The sequence below is a fragment of the Arvicanthis niloticus genome, chromosome 20, assembly GCF_011762505.2.
Source record: "Arvicanthis niloticus isolate mArvNil1 chromosome 20, mArvNil1.pat.X, whole genome shotgun sequence".
In the NCBI taxonomy this organism is placed as follows: Eukaryota; Metazoa; Chordata; class Mammalia; order Rodentia; family Muridae; genus Arvicanthis; species Arvicanthis niloticus.
In genome coordinates, this window is record NC_047677.1 from 25,446,338 (window position 1) to 25,461,308 (window position 14,971).

General features: G+C 50.4%; 1 protein-coding gene and 1 long non-coding RNA gene across 2 annotated transcripts; both read right to left on the reverse strand.

Annotated features, from left to right (window-relative positions):
* Positions 1-1,422: 1,422 nt before the first annotated feature.
* LOC143435217 (uncharacterized) lies at positions 1,423-6,986 on the reverse strand. Its single transcript, XR_013105330.1, has 3 exons — positions 5,700-6,986; positions 4,967-5,056; positions 1,423-2,997 (listed from the first exon to the last, which is right to left on the reverse strand). It is a non-coding gene; the product is annotated as an uncharacterized LOC143435217 (long non-coding RNA).
* Positions 6,987-11,817: 4,831 nt separating this feature from the next.
* Ddit4 (DNA damage inducible transcript 4) lies at positions 11,818-13,985 on the reverse strand. The gene is made up of 3 exons (XM_034523712.2): positions 13,840-13,985; positions 13,460-13,715; positions 11,818-13,170 (listed from the first exon to the last, which is right to left on the reverse strand). Exons 2-3 carry the CDS (start codon positions 13,653-13,655, stop codon positions 12,677-12,679), a joined length of 690 nt encoding a protein of 229 aa, XP_034379603.1. The 5' UTR covers positions 13,656-13,715; positions 13,840-13,985; the 3' UTR covers positions 11,818-12,676.
* Between the last annotated feature and the right edge of the window lie 986 nt (positions 13,986-14,971).

Genomic DNA, 14,971 nt, shown 5'->3' on the forward strand with positions numbered 1-14,971 from the left:
GGAGCATGTGGAGGTGGCTGGTGACTGACAGCTCCAGGATTTCATCCCAGCATTCCCATCTCAGACCAGCTCATCTTGATCAGAGACCAGAGTCAGTTCAGTGGGTCCTGGAGACAAGCAGCACCGTGCACTGGAAGCCAGGAGCTCCGGGGAACAAACTTCACCTTCCTCCCTCTTGTCTCTTCTTCCAACCTCTCTTCTCTCTCTTTCCTTCCACTCACTCATTTAGCCACTGAGAACCCACTAAGGAAAATGCCCAGGGAGACCAGAACAAATATTCCCACAAAGAGCCAACGGTCCCTAAACAAGCTGGACGTGTATGTAGTTCAGTGGTAAAGCAAGTATCTAGGCTATGTAAGGCTCTGGATCCCATCCCCCACTCCCAGCCCCACCCCAGCCTCTGTTTCTGTTTTCTGAGTGTCTGGGGGGGTGGGACCTGCACCTAGTGAGTCCATGGCTGTTTAAAGCCTTTCACTTCTCTTCAGGCCAGCTGGGGAGAGACTGACCCAAGGTCAACCCAAGAACAATTCCAACCTTACTTCAGAGCTGAGTCTCTCACCACCGGGCTGGATGACCTTTAGCTGGAGATGCAGAGAGAGCCCAGCAGGAAAGGCAGTGGGGAAGGCCACCCCTTAGGGCAGAGACAAGCCGGATGATTTCAGGACCTGTGCTTGGAAACTCCTTAGGCAGCTGATAGCAATACAGACTAAGGAGGAGGCGAAGCTGGAAAGGCCTCTCAGGGTTATCTCAAACTGACTTTCTTGAGCTGCAGTCTCCTCGTACAAGCAGTGCCTGAAGCTTGTCTGTGGGATCCGTAGGCTCTGTTAAATGCTTACCTCCCTGCTGTCTCACAGGGTTCTTCCTGGATCTTTACTTCAAGTGTGTTGCCCAGTTTGCAGAAGCAAAGGCCAGGTTCAAGGGCTTGCCTGCAGCCCAGCGTTAGAACCACAACGAGGACACCCTTGGGGGCTGGCAGGAGGCCTCCATGATAATGAGCTGGTCCTGAAAGCATGAGGATCAGAGTTTGGATCCCCAGAACCCATATACAATCTGGGCAGGTATGGTGGCCACCCAGAATTCAGCAGGCAGAAACAGGAGAGCCCTGGGGCAAGCCAGCTAGCTAAGACTAGCTCGAGTTGGTGAGCTTTGGGTTCATGGAGAGACTGTCTCTATAGACATAATGGAAAATGACTGGAAAAGATATGTGGTATCCCCTTCATACCTCCACACACAGGTACCATGTGTGCACACACACACATAGGCACATATGAATATGCATGCTGCATACATACCACACACACACTTGATGAGGAGGTGCCCATCCAGGTGTTTTTTATTAGTATTAGTATTAGTATTAGTATTAGTATTAGTATTAGTATTAGTATTAGTATTAGTTAGTAGTAGTAGTATTTTTGAGCAAGGTCTCATGTGTCCCAAGCAAGTGTTATACTCACTATGAAGCTAAGGATGGCCTTGAACTGCTGACCTTTCTGCTTTTACCCACCAAATGCTATATAAACAGTTACCAGCCAACAAGTCCAATTTTATTTGGTTTTTTATTAAATAACATTATTTTATTGCTATGGGCAGGAGGTGTCACACACATGCCATGGCTTAGGACAACTTTGGGGAAGCTGGTTCTGTTTCCACCGTGGCTTCCAGGAACCAAACCCAGGTATTGCCCACTGAGACGTTGCACCGTTGCACCAGAGGGTCAGCCACTCTGTTTGAGATTAAATCAGTGCAATCCAAGATGGCCTCAATCACTCCGCCTCAGCCTGCCGAGTGAGTAGCTGGCTCTTATCCGTCAGCCTATAGAGAATCTACCAAGCCTTCACTTTAAGCCTTAAACTGAGATGACCCTAAGAAAGAAAGCAATGAACGAGGTCTGTCTTACCTTTAGAAATATGATTCCAGCAGGGAGAAGGTGATACAGGGGAAGAAAGATTTAGATCATGGGTTCCCAACCATCCTAGCCACAACTTTTCAATACATACAATTTCTCATGTGGTGATCCTTGACCATAAAATTATTTTCATTGCTTCTTCATAACTATAATTTTGTTACTGTTATGAGTTGTAATGGAAATATCTATGTTTCCTGGTGGTCTTAGGTGACCCCTTTGAAAGGTTCCTTCAAACCCTCCCCAAATGGGGGTCATGACCCACAAGTTGAGAACCAGTTGTTTAGCTAGTCACCATGACTAGATTTGGCAGATTTGGCTGGTGCAGAGTAGGAGGCTGCCTTTGCTCCCACAGAGGAGGATCCAGCCTAGCAAAGGGCTGAGTACACCGTGGAGATGAGGAAGCCTGGGTCCCTGACTTCAGTGTGTCTAGCTCAGAGAAGTGAGAGACCTAACCGTCCAAACGACCCCATCTATCCAGGTGACTTTCGGTTGCTATCTGATGCTCTCAGTGTCTTGCCTAACTGGAGTATACTTGTCCTAGGTGCTTTCCAGCCCCACCCACTTTCCTGGAGCCCAAGTCACCCATTCCTCCTGCCAGGTGTGTCCTGGTGTCACTCTGAGTAACCCCAGGACCAGGGTGACCCCACCTGAGCTTGATTCAGATTGAATCACCTTACTTCCTGCTCTGACATCTGGGGGAGTGGCAGGTCCTCTTCATGACGGCCTCTGTTGAGCCAGCTCTATGTCCTGCAGGGGAGATGGTGGAGCCTCGGAAGGAGACCCCAGCCACTCCAATCAACTCACTCTGACAGCTCAGTAATGATCCGGACACTCCCCATTGCTAATAGAAAAAGGGCCTGACCTAGGGAGGCCAGTAGGTCCTTATCCATCACTTCATAGACCTCATGCCACCACCTTCTCCTCTTCCTCTTCCTCCTCCTCCTCTTTCTTCTTCTTCTTCTTCTTCTTCTTCTTCTTCTTCTTCTTCTTCTTCTTCTTTTCTTTTTCCTCTTCTTCTTCCTCTTCTTCCTTCTCCTCCTCTTCCTCCTCCTCCTTCTCTTCCTTTTTACTTTCCACAGGAGAAAACTGACCTTAAAGAAATGATTTTTTATTTTAAGTAAGCAAGCCCTCTACTACTGAGTTGAGCCCTCCACTCAAACTTGACTTCTTCAAGGACACTTATTTGACAAGAAGTTGGCAGAGGTGGAACTGGAACCAGGGGGACTTAACTCAGAATTATTGATTAAATATTGCACGCCTAACCTCTTAGGTCAGGATGTGGAGAGGAAGGACTCCCTGCCCACAGGCCCCAAGCCTGTTCAGATCCAGCCTCTACCCCTGATTCTTTACTTTGGGCTGGCCTTGGACAGAACTCACAGTTCAGAACAGCCACTATTTACTCTAGACAAGGCTCAGGGTTGTCTTTTCCTTAGTAGACAGGAACTTAAGGTGTGGGGAAAAGCCAGCGGCCTCCCCTGATGAGGACCAGACCTGTGCTGTCCTGTGGGACTGTGTCTCTTTCCACATTCTTCCTTCCACAATTGGTTCCCGCTCTGTCAGGATTCCCCAACAGTGCCCTCCCCCGACACCACACACACTGTCTTCCACTAACCAGCCTTCCCACCAGGTAAGACTGTAGTTAAATGAATTTATATGTAAATTGTAAAAACTGCTGCACAGCCAGGCATGTACCGCATGTACCTTCAGTCTCAGGATGTTGAATTGGGGGGTTTGCTGCAGTTTCTTGGTCTGCATAGTGAGTTCCAAGCCAGCCGGGGATACAGCATGAGACTCATTCAAAAAAAAAAAAAAAAAATTGACATACAATTCAATTATTGGAAAACTTTTATTATCTTTAGACAAACTGGGGCATACATAACGTTTTTCTCTTTCTTTTTTTTTTTTTTTTTTTTTCTTTTTTGTTTTTGGAGACAGGATTTCTCTGTATAGCCTTGTCTGTTCTGGAACTCACTCTGTAGACCAAGCTGGCCTCAAACTCAGAAACCCGCCTGCCTCTGCCTCCCAAGTGCTGGGATTAAAGGCGTGTGCCACCACTGCCCCGCTCTCTTTCCTTTTTGTTTTAATGACTTATTTTTGTATATGCATGTATGTATGTCTGCCTTGTGAGTGTAGTATCCACCATGGCCAGTAGAGGGCAGTGTATTCCACGAGGCTAGTTCCCAGTGGTTATGGTTAGGAACCCCACAAGTTGAAAAAGCAGCAAATGTTCTCAACCATGGTTTGAACCATCTCTCCAGGCTCTTCACTTTTCTGTTTTTGTTTGTTTGAGACAAGGTTTCATGTAGTCCAGGCTGGCCTCAAACTCATGATCCTCTTGTCTCTAACTCCTGCAGGGATGACGGGAACATGCCACCATGTCCAGTTGTTTTTCTGTGTAGCCCTGGATGTCCTGGAACACACTCTACAGACCAGGCTGGCCTCAAACTCAGAGATCTGCCTGCTTCTGGTTTCTGAGTGCTGAGATTAAAGGCCTGCCTCACCACCACCAGGCTGAATCTATTTTTTTGTATTAAAGTTTTAAAATTATGTTTTAATTTATTTAAGTTCTAAATATGAATTTTTATATGTTTGTTTATATTTCTAGACTATATTTTAGTATGTAGCTCAGGCTGGTCTGAAATTCAGTATCCTCTTGCCTTGGCTTCTTGTGAACCGGGATTATAGCCAGGCTTAGCTTCAGATTATATTTTTATAAAATTGTAGCGAGTGTTGTTAAGTATGAAGTAGGAACCATACTAAAAGGCTTAATTAATCTAAGAAAATGTAAATGACTTCATTAGTGTATATTTTTAAACATTCATTTATTTTATATATATGAGCACACTGTCACAGTCTTCAGACACACACCAGAAGAGGGCATCAGTTCTCATCACAGATGGTTGTGAGCCACCATGTGTTTGCTGGGAATTGAACTCAGGACCTCTGGAAGAGCAGCCAGTGCTCTTAACCCCTAAGCCATCGCTCCATCCCCTTTGTTAATGTTTTTTATTGACCCATGGTGACATGGTACTGGTTGTAGGTCATCAAAGTTAATTTTACCTGAGCCAGACATGGCAGCTCATCCCTCTGATTGCAGCTCCTTGGAGGTAGAGGTAGGAGGAAGACCATAAATAGAACATAGAACGAGACCTTGTATCAAACAAACAAATTAATCTCAGTTGGTTCTACACGTAAGTGTGGCCACTCGAAAAGAAGTTTAATTACATATGCAGCTGGAATTATACTTCGATTGGAGGGGACTTGCCTAGAAAGTGAGCATTTATGATCAGATCTTGGCTCTCTGTGCCCTTAAATTATGTAGCCAAGCTTCTGGTCTGGGGGGGGGGGTGTGGGGGAGACATGCAGGAACAGGTGTTTGCTCCCTGGCAGGGATGCTTCAAGGAGAGAGTCGACTTGGCGCCTGGCATGCAGTAAGTGCTCAGGAAAAAGTGATTTTAGCAGGATCCTTGAAAGTGCAGTTCAGTGAATCTCACCAGTATCTCCCCAGCCTGCTCTCCACCCCGTGCCCCCCCCCCGTGTGTGTGTGTGTGTGTGTGTGTGTGTGTGTGTGTGTGTATGCATGTGTTGAGGAGGACCCTGGGGATTTGACGATTTGGTGAAGATCAAGTTTAATAATGTCTTGTCTTGATTTTCAGGATACTCCCACTCTCCAGGGGGAAGGACAGTCGTTGTTAAAAAACAAATAAGCAAACAACCAACCAACCCAGGATAAGGCAGATGGAGAAACAGAGAAACGAGGAGGCTTTGGCTGGGATGGTCAGGGAGCACTGACCTGCGGACAGAACCGTTGAGTTGCACTTGATGGTTCAGGGTGCAGCTCTGATGGTCAGGTGCCGCTCTGAGGCACAGGTGTCCAGGCAGCAGGACCAGTGAGTGGTACAAAGGCTACCCAGTCAGCCCTACCCCCGCTGCATGTGCTCCGCGGATCACTGTCTGCTTCGACATCATTTTCTTTCTTTGCATCTACTGGCCGATGCATGGTCCCCACATTCATGGAAACGTCGCCAAACAGCTCCAGGCTGTCCCTTCCCTTTCTCATCTAGCACTCCCTGCCGCCCACCTGGTCTTTCCCTCCCTCGGTTCCTGCTCTCTCCTAGGAAGTTTCCCTTGAAGCTTGCTATCCCTGCTCATCCCCGACTGGGATTCTTCTAGAAGACTATTTTGTTCTACATCATGGGAGCCCGCCCCTCCCCCATTGCTTTTCCTCTTTCTAGGTCAGTCCTGCCTCTCCAACAATCTCGCCCCCTCTCCTCCACCCTCCAGTGCTGGGCTAAGCTATTCAAGGAGACCCAAGGCTTGCCACCGCCAAACTCTGGGGACTCTTGAGAGGCGTGTCTGCCTGGGCAGAATGGAAAATCCCTCCTTGGGGGAAGGGCCGCGGAAATTTCTTCTTCGGGAATTCTTTCCCGACTTGGACTCCCCTCCTCCCCCAAGAAAGCAGTCAAGCATTTGCCCAGTGGCCTTTGAGGTGGCTCTGGCTCTGCTCGCCACCTCCATCCAAGACTGGGATCCAGGGAGGGTGACTGGAGGGCAGCGAGGAGGGTGGGGGGCTGGCGAGGGAGGAGGACCAGGGGCAGCTGGTAGTTCAACCCTGTCTCAGAGTCACTTTAAGATGTCATCCGTCCTGTACATTCAGAAATGATGAAATGGGATAATGATGAAATCACACAAGCCACCACACAGGTCACCCCTCTGCGGGTCCAGGTTCCGTCTCTTGCTGTGTTTCTTGGTTTTCCTCACCTGTAAAATGGAGATAACAGTTGCAGCAACAGCCCTGTAGGGCTGATGATGTAATTGGACCATAAAGTGGTTGGTAAATATGAGCGATCTGGCCTCCACAACCTGAGCTTGCTTCGTCACTCCACGGTTGGCAGAATGCCCAGTTCCCAGTCTCCGTCTCCATGGAGCCTGTCCCCCAGCTCCCTGTAGACTGTGTCCCTAGTACATCTCTTCTTGTAATTGTTTTGAAACAAGTGCTGCCCAGGCTAACCTGGAACCCCTGAGCTCAAGCTATCCTCCTGCCTCAGCCTTCTGAGTAGCTGCCATTTTGTTTTTGATGTTGTTTTCCCGCTCTCACTGTGTATCCCTCCCTGGTGGGCCTGGAACTCACAATGTAGACAAGACTGAAAATCAAGTTCACAAAGATCTGCCTGCCTCTGCCACCTGAGTCTTGGGATTAAAGGCATGCACTACTCCACACTTAACTGTACCTGCATTTTTTCAAAAAAAGATTTATGTATTTATTTAATGTATATGAGTGCTCTATCTGCATGTACACCCTCATGCCAGAAGAAGACATCAGACCCCATTACAGATGGTTGTGAGCCACCATGTAGTTGCTGGGAATTGAACTCAGGACCTCTGGAAGGGCAGCCAGTGCTCTTAACTGCTGGGTCTTCTCTTCAGCCCTCATTTGGAGATTATTATGACATCTTGTAATGATTTATTGTATGATTCCAGTATCTGTACTGATGTTTCCTTGGCCTTTCCCTAGATCCTCCAGCCAGTGCTGACCACACTTCCAATGGCGAAGGCCAGATGCAGCCTGTCTAAGGTCACCTGAGCTGGAAAGCCTGGAGAGTGTGGGGTACATGGAAGGCCCGGGAGGTCTGAGACCACCTTTCCTAGGAGACCCCTAAACACACGCTCCCTGAGACACTTTGGACCTCAACATTTCATTCTGAACCACGAGGTAAAATAAAAGGAAAGCTATGTCAGAAGACAAGGGGCTCAGGTAACTTGAGTTTGGAGGTCGTGAGTTCAAATCCCAGCAACCGCATGGTGGCTCACAACCATCTGTCATGAGATCTGATGCCCTCTTATGGGTTGTCTGAAGACAGCTACAGTGTATTCACATATAATAAATAAATTTTAAAAGGCCGAAGCAAGTGAGGCAGGAGCAAGAGGGAGAAGAGAAAGGGAAAAATAAAATGAAGAAGAAGAAGAAGAGGAAGAAGAAGAAGAAGAAGAAGAAGAAGAAGAAGAAGAAGAAGAAGAAGAAGAAGACAAAGCAGACAGATGACTGTCTGAGGAGGAGGTCCCCCTAGCACGACGTTTTCTATTAGAACTTATTAAGGTTGTGCTGAGGCGGGGGTGAGGGGGAGGGTAGCTCAATGACAAAGCATATGCTTAGCATGTGTGAGAGCATGGGTTCAAACCCTAGTATGATCGCTTCAATGAGAAGAGCTCCCAAGAGCTGATGTTTTAATATTTGGTCCCTACTTGGTGGAACTGTTTGGGAAGGATTAGGAGGTGTGGTCTTGTTGATGGAGGTGGATCACTGGGCGTGGCCTTGGAAGTATCAAAAACCCACACTGCTCCCAGTTCACACACTCTCTCTGCTTTGTGCTTGTGTCTCAGGGTGTAAACTCTTAACTATTGCTTCAACACCCTGCCTGCTACGCTTCCTGCCATGATGGTCATGGACTAGGACCACTGTGAATCCCAGTTTAAATGTTTTCTAACTTGCCTTGGTCGTAGTGTCTTATCACAGCAATAAACAAGTAAATAAGACACCCAACACCAAAAGACCACAAAAACCAGCACCTTATTGTTATTATTTATATATTTTTGTATTTTCAAGACAGAGTTTCTCTGTGTAACTCAGACTGTCCTGGAACTTGCTCTATAGACCAGGCTGGCCTTGAACTCAGAGATCTGCCTGCCTCTGCCTCCCAAGTACTAGGATTAAAAGGTATGGGCCACCACTGCCCAGCTTCAAACACAATTTATTTAAGACTTTTAAATTTTATTTATTTTCATTTTATATGCATTGGTGTATGTGTGTATGTCTCTCTGTGTGTATGTATGTATGTACGTATGTATGTATATATGTATGTATATATGTGTGAGGGTGTCAGATCTTGGAGTTACACACAGTTGTGAGCTGCCATATGGGTGCTGGGATTTGAACCTGGGACCTCTGGAAGAGCTGTACCACCTCTCCAGTCCCTTAAGACTGTTTTTAAAATACTGACATTTGCAAAGGTGTCAGAGGAAATCAGGAGCAGAGAGCCAAGGAATCCCCATGAAAGGGCACTGGCTCTACAGCCAGCCCCAGGAAGGCTCAAACCCAGAGCTGGCCTTTCTTCCGCCCCCAGCGGAGCCCGGTGACATCCTTGTCACAATCATTTCCCAACACCATCACCTCTTCACAGACTACAAAGATCAAGTGACTTGTTCTCATTTATCCTCTACAAAATATCTGAGTCAGGGTCTGAACCCAGAGCTCATCAATTCTAAATCAGGCAGCCCTGGCCACAAAGAACATACCTCCTCCAAGAGCTCTGGGGCTGGGGGTTAGGTTCATCGTGTAAAGCCGATGTCTAGCATGGATCAGGCTCTGAGTTCACTCCTCGGCACAACAGTCTGTACTGTTCCCCTAAGCTAGCTTGTAGGCATACTGAACAATTGAGTGCCTCTACACTTTCTCCTCCCAAGGCTGGAAGGCCCTTGCTCCCTGAGCCTAGGGAGAGTGGGTATTTGATGATTCTGACACTATACACCAGAGGAACCTAAGAGCACCCCACAGGGCTGGAAGCAGATACAATGACATCCAGGATTTCAACATGGTCATTGTGAAAGATGCAGGTGGGGGAGACATAGAAGAGCCCTTGAAAGAGCTATTTTGCCTGGCAGTGGTGGCGCACGCCTTTAATCCCAGCACTTGGGAGGCAGAGGCAGGCGGATTTCGGAGTTCGAGACCAGCCTGGTCTACAGAGTGACTTCCAGAACAGCCCGGGCTACACAGAGAAACCCTGTCTCGAAAAACCAAAAAAAAAAAAAAGAGCTATTTTTTTCTGGGCTTTAAAGGAAAGGCCAAGGGCCCATGTCCCTGGCAGAGGTTACTAGGGAGATCATCTTAGTCACACTGGTTTTTTTGTTTGTTTGTTTGTTTGTTTTGTTTTGTTTGTTTTTGGAGACAGGGTTTCTCTGTGTAGTTCTGGCTGTCCTGAAACTCACTCTGAAGACCAGGCTGGCTCAGAGAAATCCACTCCAGGCTGGCTCAGAAATCCGCCTGCCTCTGCCTCCCAAGTGCTGGGATTAAAGGCGTGTGCCACCACCGGCCGGCAGTCACATTGGTTCTAAGAAAGCAGTCCTTCCTCCTACCTCCATCTGACCAGCTTTAAAATGGAAGGGCCCACTCAGGCCTGGTGATACCAAGGCAGGGGAAGGGCTGGCCATGGCTTTCCTGGCTCCTGCTTGGGTCGGGAACACAGAAGAGCAAGCAATGTCATAGTCTCAGTTTCATGAACAGCACCTGTAAGCTAAAGGGGAGGGCCGGGCTGCACCCTCAGGTTGAGTGAGCATGGGTCAGCCTTTGTTTGAGAAGAGAGCCATTCTCCATGCATTAATACATTATAGAGCACCCCTGCCCAACCTACCCCTCCCAGGATGGCTACTAAGAGGGACCCTAAGATAGGTGAGGGCTTTTCTAAGGCTGTTATCTTCTCTCTTTCTCTCTCTCTGTCTCTCTCTCTCCTTACTTTATTTTATTTTACTTTTATTTTGAGAGAAGTAGAATCTATATTGCTATAGCTGGTCTCAAACTAATCTAGACTAGCCCAGGCAAGTCTAGAATTCGCTGGCTTCAAACTCACTATATAAATTGAATTCATGGCAATCCCCCTGCCTTTGCCTCTCAAGTACTGGGATTCTGGTTGGTGACTGTCACACCTGGCTTCTATCTCAGGTTCACTCACTTCGGGAAGTAAGTTCTGAGGGTTCTACGAAAGAGCTGTGGCTCTCCTGGGCTACCCCAAAGGTCAGGCCCTGGATAGAATCTCTGAGGAAAACACAGATGTTTTTAGTCTCTGCCTTCAGCTCCCTGGAAGGATCTGGTTTTCCTTCGAGGCTGGTGGGAGATGTGGAGATAAATCTAGGGTCTTTTACATGCCAGGCAAGAATGTCACACTGGGCTACATCCCCAGCCTGAGGAACAGTTTTAACAAAGCCCTCCAAAAGGATTCAAAGCAAAGAAGCCTTTTACAGTCATGGACACACAAAGCCAGTCTGGGATCAGGAAGAGAAACAAAGGCAATCATTCTCCAAAGGCCACTTGGTGTGGGTGGACTCTGGAGTCGGGAGAAGTGAGAAAGGCCTTGGCCTTCTTGGCCCAACTCCAACATTTCTGATAAGAAACTCAACTCCAGCCCTTTGTCTCATCGGGCCTTTTCTCTGGGAAGGAAGTCAGGGGTCACCCTAGTCATCCCTCTGCCTTTGTCTCTGCTCCTGCCTGGGCCACATCTCCTGAGCCTAGGTTCCTTGCCTAGGGAGAGGTTTGAGCTGAATTGTCTTCCACCCCCACCCCACCCCCACCCCCCGCCCCCCGCCCCCCCTTGACAGGGCTTCTCTGTGTAGTCCTGGCTGTCCTGAAACTCACTCTGAAGACCAGGCTGGCCTCGAACTCAGAAATCCGCCTGCCTCTGCCTCCCAAGTGCTGGGACTAAAGGCGTGCGCCACCACTACCCAGCTGAATTGTCTTTTTTAAAGGTCTCTTAACCTTTTTATACCCAGAGATAAACTCATACCCTTGATTGTGTACCACACCAATCTAGACTTTCCTCGGAGAAAAGGCCTTAGGCTAAGGAGACTAGGCCTTCTCACACCTGGAGATCAAGGTAACCCTCCTTTAGGAGACTCAGACTTCCAGGGAGGTCTGACTCATCTTTCACCTTCCTGTGCTTTCCAGCACATTCTCCTAGTAGCTCCAGTCAGCAGAGCTGAGGGAGCCCAGATTCTTGGTTCTGATGGCACAGTTACCAGGCTGCCAGGCAGTCCAGGAAGGAGTCAGGGGGGACACACAAATGGCCCCTGGAATCTGTTGAAACTTGTCTTGACCACCACCCACCACCCATCCCTCTCCTTTTAATTTATGGCACTGATGAGACCAGAGTGTTTTAACAAACATGTTTATTAGAAAAGTAAAAATATTGCATAGGTCTTAATACTTGAACATCAAGTGTATTCATGAACCGTGAGTATCTTCATGTAAACAGTTCTAGATGAAGACCCGGGTGGCACCCCTCTGGGGGAGAGGGTTCCAGCCCCCCACCCCCACCCCTCAGCCCCATCCCCTCACAGTTCAATCCTCCAGTACATGGGCATGGGGATGGGCTGGATGCAGCTCCCAGGCGCTATTTTGTCCCAAATGATCCTAACACCCACCCCCTTCCTCTTACATTCATGCAGTCTGTAAGAAAGCTGCCTCAAACCTGTCAGTAGTGAAGCTCCGATTCCCCCCCCCAAAAAAAACAAGGTACAAAACAAACGACAAACGCGCTTGGTCCTTTCAGACCAGGAGATACACAAATTGTGTCGGAGACCCCCCTCCCCCCTCCCCGCGGCACACAGCCCAGGCAGAGGCCAGTGCAGACCAGCTGCCCTTCTGGCTCTGGCCCACGACTGCTGTTGTAACTTGTCAGTAATTACAAAAAAAAAATAATAATAAGGTACATGCTACATACACATCCAGCCAGAAGCCTGTGTCGCTCCTAAGCCTTTGTTTCATGCTACAGTACTGAGGGGCATGTGCCCCAACAGGGAGCCACCTGCATTCAACCTAGAGACCTAGAGACTTCCCGGACAAACACTTCCTTCTCCCACCTGGCTCTGCGCCCCTCAGGTGGCTATTGTCAGTTTTCTAACACAGGGGACAGTCCTGCAGTCCTTGCCTGCGGGTCTCCACCACAGAAATTCCTTGCCTCCACTTGGGGGGGGGCGCACTGCCCCCCCCCCCCAGGACGTCGTTCAACACTCTTCAATGAGCAGCTGCTCGGAGCTGTAGAGTTTCTTCTTGATGACTCTGAAGCCAGTGCTCAGCGTCAGGGACTGGCTGTAACCAGGGACCAAGGAAGAGTTGGCAGAACTTAACAGGCCCTGGATCTTGGGCCAGAGGCGAGAGTCCAGACGCAGCACCAGGGTCAACTGAAAGGTGGGCACTAGGCTGGGGTCGAGGGCCAGCTGAGCTACGCTATGGCAGCTCTTGCCTTGCTCCACACAGACGTCCAGCAGTGCCCCCCGCAGGCCGCACGGCTCGCTGTATGCCAGGCGCAGGAGTTCCTTGCCCACCTGGCTCACCAGCTGGCTTGGCATCAGCAGGCGCGCAGGGCGCCGCGAGCCCAATCGCGCCTGGGACAGGCTCTCCTGTAGCAGCTGCATCAGGTTGGCACACAGGTGCTCATCCTCGGGGTCACTGAGCAGCTCAAAGTCGGGCAGGGACACCCCATCCAGGTATGAGGAGTCTGGAAGAGAGAACACAGGGAACAAGGGTATTAGAGCGCCTTCCACAGGAGCTGTACGGGCGGGGGAGGTGCACTTTGGCTAAGCAAACAGCGTTCCTTCCAATTCCGTGCCTCAGTTTCCGTCCCACACGGGTGCCTTTTAACCCTGGGGTAATCTGGTTTTTCGTGCTGGGGTGGGAAGCCAAGGTGGCGTGGCTTTGACATGGTTCAGCTCGCTTCGTCCCCACCTGCCGGGACACCCTCCACCCCCAGCCCCCCGAGTCCAATTCGGCACCGGCTCAGTGCTCACCTTCCTCCGGCCCGAAGCCACTGTTGCTGCTGTCCAGAGACTCGCAGTCCGAGCTCTCCAGGCTCGCGCAGCGGTCAAGGCCCTCTTCTCTGGCCGCAGACCCCCAGGCGGAACGCGGCGGCCGATCAGCGGCCGGAGTTCGGGACGAGGACGTAGAGGAAGAGGAGGACGAGAAACGATCCCAAAGGCTAGGCATGGTGGGGTCAGACGCCAGGACGCTGGCTGCTGAGGTTCGAATGAAGGAGCACAGAAACCGCTGAAAGACAAGAGGGACAAGGATTTGGCGTCAGTGTCGGCGTTGCACAGGATTGAGGGCTCTGGGGCCCCAACAGCCGAGGTCGCTCCCTGAAAAGACGTGCACCCCCAAGAGAGACACTCACCAGCTAGCGCGGTCAGCGAAGATTGTGTATAAGAGCGCTCTGCTCTGCCTCTCGAAGGGTGAGCGAACTGGTGCCAACCCCCGATCGCTGCCCGGACCTGTCCCTTCGAGCCCTGTCGCACCTCCCCCCTGCCTGCTGAGATCCCTAGCACCAGCGAGCAGCAGCCTATAAGGGCTCTCGCGGCGAGGCCACGCCCCTCCAGGTCGCAGCCCAATCGAGACCCGGGAGTGTGGCCCACCTCAGCCAATAAGCACCGGGCGCACGTTCGTAACGTTCTCTCCTGCCTGGTGACAGCGGCCTGGCCCCGCCCCCACGGAGCCCCAGAACGCTCTCGGCCGAACCCCTCTCCCCTCGCCTTAGCCTCGGCCACACCCCCTTTCTGGAAGGGATCCGAGGCGGCTTTCAGCAGCTGCCAAGGTCCCTGAGGGCGCTCGCGGCAGGGGAGGATCAAGGAAAGACTTGTTTATTATAGGGTCTCGTTGCTGGGGGAGGGGACAGCCCATGACTGCACTGGAACGAAGAGTTGGGGGACCTGGTGCGGTGTTGAACAGGGGAGAAAGGTACCCCCAGCTTCTGGGAGCCCAAGGGTCAAGGACACTACCGGGTGCACAACTGGATGCCCATGGGACCGTGGCGCGGCGGCAGACGTTACTCCGTTGTCCTATGAGCATCAGTCCCACACTGTCTTTGCTGGCGACACGCGATGCACTTTTGGTAATAGGTTCAAAAACGAGGCAACTCAGGGCCATCGGCTCTCACGTCTCTTCATCAGTGTTCCTGTTACTCTACAGCCCCGGGGGAGCCCGGTGTGGATTCAGGAGGACATCAGTGCTGGCGAATGCGAGGCTGTCCTCTAGCAGAGGGTTTGGGTAGGAGTTAAGAGTTCACGGACTCCGATTCATAGCGCCTGGTCCAGGGCCAGGGAACAAGGACTCACATTAAACCGACACATTGACCCACCCGCAGGCCTTAGGGACAGAACACTGCAGGGCCAATGCCTCCCAAACCCACTGCGGCAGAGCCCCTGGCGTCCGCCGGGTCCTAGAACCCCTCACATGCTTTGTGTGTGTGTGGGGTGGGGGGGTGGGGGTAGCGGGGGGTTGGGGCAGAAGAATTCAATTCCATGGAACCC

Bases quoted from the DNA above. Each gene is read 5' to 3' on its own strand.
- Ddit4 (XM_034523712.2), bottom strand. From the start codon at position 13,655: ATGCCTAGCCTTTGGGATCGTTTCTCGTCCTCCTCTTCCTCTACGTCC. The intron at 13,171-13,459 runs GTGAGCACTGAG...TCTCTCTTCCAG, and splicing joins TGGCTTCGGGCCGGAGGAAG to ACTCCTCATACCTGGATGGG.